This window comes from Myotis brandtii, unplaced genomic scaffold (genome assembly GCF_000412655.1).
Source record: "Myotis brandtii unplaced genomic scaffold, ASM41265v1 scaffold546, whole genome shotgun sequence".
NCBI classification, from domain to species: domain Eukaryota; kingdom Metazoa; phylum Chordata; class Mammalia; order Chiroptera; family Vespertilionidae; genus Myotis; species Myotis brandtii.
In genome coordinates this window covers 2,951,622-2,957,255 of record NW_005370016.1, presented here as the reverse complement: position 1 = coordinate 2,957,255, position 5,634 = coordinate 2,951,622, and the positions used below count along the sequence as shown (strand labels likewise).

The window sequence follows — 5,634 nt, the reverse complement described above, 5'->3', positions numbered from 1 at the left end:
TACCCTGAGCGTGACTAGGGGTGGCATCGCAACCTCCCGATACGCCCTGCTTTGTGCATGACAGGGGGCGGCGCCCCAACTCCCCAATCAGCCCTGCTCTGAGCCCGACCAGGGGCTGCACCTAGGGATTGGGCCTGCCCTCTGCCACCCAGGAGCAGGCCTAAGCCAGCAGGTCGTTATCTCCTGAGGGGTCCCAGACTGCGAGAGGGCACAGGCCGGGCTGAGGGACCCCCCTCCCCGCCCCCTGAGTGCACAAATTTTTGTGCACCGGGCCTCTAGTAATTATAATAATAGAGCAGTTAATGCCTATATAACTTATGTGTCAGACAATGTTCTAAGCACTTTATATGTACTAATATTTAGAGTTAAATGACATTTAAATCTGAAAAATCTTTATGTGCCAGGTTCTACCTTTTTCCCTATATTGCTAATGGGGAATGAAGGTACAGAAAGGTGAAATAACTTGACCTGGTCACACAGCTGTTAAGTGGAAGTGAGATCTGAACCCAAGTAATTTGGCCCCAGAACTTAGGTTCCTAATCACTGCACTAAACTACCTCTTAAATGGGCTGCTTTTTAAATAGACTAATCTACTACAGGTGAAGCCCATGCCTGGTTTTGTTTTCCATTTCATCTCCATTACTTGGTATAGTTCTTCCCTTTAGGATCTAAACCAATACTTGCTCTAAGCACTTTATATGTACTAATATTTAGAGTTAAATGACATTTAAATCTGAAAAATCTTTATGTGCCAGGTTCTACCATTTTCCCTATATTGCTAATGGGGAATGAAGGCACAGAAAGGTGAAATAACTTGACCTGGTCACACAGCTGTTAAGTGGAAGTGAGATCTGAACCCAAGTAATTTGGCTCCAGAACTTAGGTTCCTAATCACTGCACTAAACTAGCTCTTAAATGGGCTGCTTTTTAAATAGACTGTAATCTACTACAGGTGAAGCCCATGCCTGGTTTTGTTTTCCATTTCATCTCCATTACTTGGTATAGTTCTTCCCTTTAGGATCTAAACCAATACTTGCTGAGTTAACACATTTCTAAGAAATTTAAGTGAAAATTCCAATTCAGACATCCTCATTATTTTTGGATTCCATATTTTTGAACTTGCCTCCTCACTAACATTTATTTGTAACCTCAAGTCAAACTTTTAGTTTTGTGCTCATTCGTGCGCATGCAGAGAGCACCAAAAGTTTTAGTCGCCCAACCTGCACATTTTCAGCTGAGGTCGAATAGGCGGCATTCTGCATTCTTGTCTCAGCCATTCTCAACAAGTGGCCTTTTTGTTGCTTATTCGTTGCCACATTCTTGTGCCTTTGCTGGTGATTTTGCTGTTTAAAATTGTCCCCAAGTATAATACTAAAGTGCCATTTAGTGTTCCTAAGTGCTACAAGGCCGTGATGTGCTTACGGAGAAAACACACTTTGTTAAATTAGCTTTGTTCACACATGAGTAGTGTTAGTGCCATGAGTTCAATGTTAATGAATCAACAATTAAATATGGTTTCTTTCAACAGAAACACACACAAAACAAATTTAGGTATACACTGGTTGACAAAAATGTAGTAACCAAAGGCTCACAAGAACCTAACCCTGCATTTCTCTTCAGAGCAATAGTTTGATATTCACTAATTCAGTGTTCCCAACATTGTAGAACATTAACTATTGCAAATAATGAGAATCAAAAGTATATACCATTTTCCTCATATGAACCTTACTTTCTCTTCTCCCTGGCTTTTCCCGCTTTGCTCTTCATATTCATACTCCTCCTTCCCTATATTTAACAACTAGTGATGTAAGTCTTTTGGATGATTCTTTTCAAAGATCTGTGCAATTCACTGAAGCTCAGCACAGACTGATGAGTAGGGGCAGTTTCATTTTCAGACATATCTTAACACCCTCCCCACAACTGAACTGTAAGATCTGTGAGAGGAGAGTCTTTGTCTTAAACTTCTTGTTCCTTACAGTCCTTCACATGCATCAAGGAGCTCATTATTTACTAAAAAATCAAAAGGCTCAGTCCTTTCAGGTTTACAGTAAAAACATCTATAATAATAGAACCGTAACATGCTAATTAGATGGGATGTCCTTCCTGACGAAGCCAGGGCTGTGAGGGAAGCCCAGGTCCCAAGTGCCTGCCAGCAGATAAACTTCTTGTTCCTTACAGTCCTTCACATGCATCAAGGAGCTCATTATTTACTAAAAAATCAAAAGGCTCAGTCCTTTCAGGTTTACAGTAAAAACATCTATAATAATAGAACCGTAACATGCTAATTAGATGGGATGTCCTTCCTGACGAAGCCAGGGCTGTGAGGGAAGCCCAGGTCCCAAGAGCCTGCCAGCAGACGGAGGGAAACCCGGGTCCCGGGTGCCAGAGGGAAGCTGGTGCCGGCAGCAGGGGGAAGGAAGGCCTACTCTTGCACGAATTTCATGCATTAGGCCTCTAGTTTTTAATATAAAAACTGAAAATTAAACGTAAGTTCCTATTACAATTAATTGATAAATCCTTCTAATAGTATTCATGTGTCCTTCTGACACATACATGAAAATGAATCACGAGGAAATTACTACTCTAAAGTAATCAAAACGTATAGCTCAATGAAATAAGCTCACAAATCTCTGACAGTTTAAGAGATAAAAGCAAACACTATTTTCAGTCAGTTTAAAAAATTTAGAAGCTACAGTGAAAATGTCCTAAAACAAGAAATTTTATAAAATTTATTAAATCAATAAAGAATCTAGAAGTAGTTTTCTGGATTATCTAATATTATAATTCATTTTGTTAAAAATTACAGATTCTATACTACATATGTGACAGGAAGTGTTTTAAAATCTGATTTGAATCTTGATATTTAAGTATATTAGATTAACTCCAAGTCTATGGATATAAAGGCTTCTACTTACCTTTGCTGTAGTAGACATTGCACCAGCCATCTTCATCTGGGAGTTCATCACTTTTGTTTGTGTGGACATAGAAGTGACTTTTGAACTTACAGCAAAAGTTCTTGTTTTCTGTTTCCGTAATTGTACAAGCTGTTTGGCTAAAACTCTGCAAGCTTCTCTATTACCAATTTTGGCCATCTTCTTAATTTCTAATTCCTAAGAGAGGAAATAAAAAGAGGGGAATAGAATCATTGAGGGGTAGGCCTCAAGATTTATTTCAAAAGAACAGGTCAAATATATATATGGGTGGACAAAAGTAGCTTTAGAGTTGTTCATATGGAAAATACAATAACTAATAAAGAATACTACAAGTATAAACTGTTTCACGTACTCACAAATGTAAACCTACTTCTGCCCACCCCTGTAAAATACACCCTTTCTCCCTGATCATGAATTGAGGCAGAGGCTGTCATAAAGTCATAGAAAGAAAAGAGTAATTTGAGAGGGCAACTTAGTCCACATGTTTCTATAGGAAAGAACCAGTGCCTTCATCTACAAATACAAAGCTGGTCTACAAAACAGTATGCACATAGAGCCCAGCAGAAAATTTAAAAACTCAACCCAAAAGTAGGAAGGAAAGAAGAAGAAAAAAACAAACAAAGGGTTTGGTGGGACATAGCAAAAAAGAACATGGTGATAGATTTAAAGCTAATAATGTAAACATATTAAGTGAAAAGGTCCATCTAATAAATAAAAGGCAGGTTTTCAGATTGGATAAGACCCAAATATATGCTAGCTTAGAAACAAATTTTAACTAACAACACACAAAGCTAAGTAAAATAATAGAAAATACATATTATATATAAATACTTATTACAATCTGGAAATCTGGAGTGGCTACATTAATATCACATAAAGCAAACAAAACTTGAGAAAAAGCAATATTACCAGAAATAAAAAGGGGCATTTCAAAATGATAAAGGAATCAATACTTATTCGTGTAAATTAAGTATGACACTATATGTGTAAAGATACAAAACACATAAAAGTCTATGTATGTAATAACAATGCTTAAAAATATATGAAGCAAAACTGATAGAAGTGAAATGAGAAGCAAACAAATATACAATTAGCTTGGGGAATATCAACAAGTATATTGCTGTAACTGTTATAACTAATGGGCAGAAAATCTGTAACAATACAGAAGATTTACAAAAAACACTATTACTAACTTGACCTAACCAACACTTACAGAAAACTTCAAAACAGCAGAATACTCATTTACAAGCATACACTGAAAAAAAAGAAGCAACAAAATGCAGCATATTCTACATCAGAAAACAAGGCTCAATAAATTTAAGAGGGTTGAATTGATATGAAGTATGTTCTCTAACCACAATATAATTAAACTAAAGATCAGTAAGGAAAATATGAAAGAAAAGTCACAAATGAGCAGAATTAATGATTCTAAATAAATCATAGATTTAAAAAAATGGAGGAAATGAAATAATATTTTGAACTTAATAAAATGAAAACAGCACATATCAAAATGTGTGGACTATAGTAAAAGAGATTCTTAGAAATTTATAGCATTAAAGGTTATATTAAAAAAGGTGAAGGGATTAAGAAGTACTAATTGGGAGTTACAAAATGGTCATGGGGATGTAGAGTACACCATAAGAAATATAATTAATAATATTGTAATAACTGTATGGTGCCAGAGGGGTACTAAAATTATCACTTTGTAAGTTATATAAATGTCTAACCACTATGCTGTGCATGTGAAACTAATATAATATTGAATGTCAACTGTAATTGAAATAAAAATAGGTATAAAAATTAATTAAACAAAATAGTAAAGGCAAAAATATTATGTTATGTTAAAAATGTCTAAAGCATTAACATAGAAAAGAGAATATATAACAAAGTAAACAAAAGAAAGGAAATAATATAAACAAATAAATCTATAAACTGGAGAAGTAAAAAAATTGCAGAAAGTTAATGAAATCAAAAGCAGGTATTTTTTTTGGTGTGTGTGTTTTTGCAAAAAAATAATCAAATTGATATACTATTAGCCAGACAGATGAGGGAAAACAACCGGAGAGAGAACAGCCCTAGCCAGTTTGGCTCAATGCATAGAGTATCGTCCTATGAACAGAAGGGTCCCAGGTTTGATTCTAGTCAAGGGCATGTACCTCAGAAGCAGGCTTCTCCTTGGCCTGGGCCCTGATCAGGGCATACACTGGAGGCAACCAATCGATAGGTTTCTCTCACATCGATGTTTCTTTCTGTCTTTCCCTCTCTCTTTCATTCTCTCTAAAAATCAATGGAAAAATATCCTCGGGTGAGGATTAAAAAAAAAAAAAAAAGACAGAGAACACACGAGTTATAAGTATTGGGAATGTAAACAGGGGCATCACTTCATATCCTAACGATGTTAAAGGACAATACGAGAATATTATGAACAATAGTATGTGATCACATTTTAAAAGTTGGTAGAAATGGACAAATTAGAGACACAAACCAAAGCTCAGTCAAAAAGACAGAGAACCTGATCTATAGTTTTTAAATGAACTTGTAGTTTAAAACCTATCCATAAGAAAATGTCACTCCCAATGGGTTTGATGATAAATCCTAACAAACTCTTTAGTAAAAGAGAAAGTAAGGGGATATTTGCCAACTCATGCTTTACCATCAGCATTACTCTGATGTCAAAACTAAATAAAGATATCTCAGAGGG

General features: G+C 35.8%; 1 protein-coding gene across 1 annotated transcript in view; it reads right to left on the bottom strand.

Annotated features, from left to right (window-relative positions):
• CHMP2B (charged multivesicular body protein 2B) overlaps nucleotides 1-5,634 on the bottom strand; it is a 36,396-nt gene that overhangs the window by 7,851 nt on the left and 22,911 nt on the right. The window contains exon 3 of the mRNA XM_014549300.1: nucleotides 2,916-3,110. Within this exon, the coding sequence (XP_014404786.1) occupies nucleotides 2,916-3,110 (195 nt within the window). The remainder of the gene's footprint in view (nucleotides 1-2,915; nucleotides 3,111-5,634) is intronic.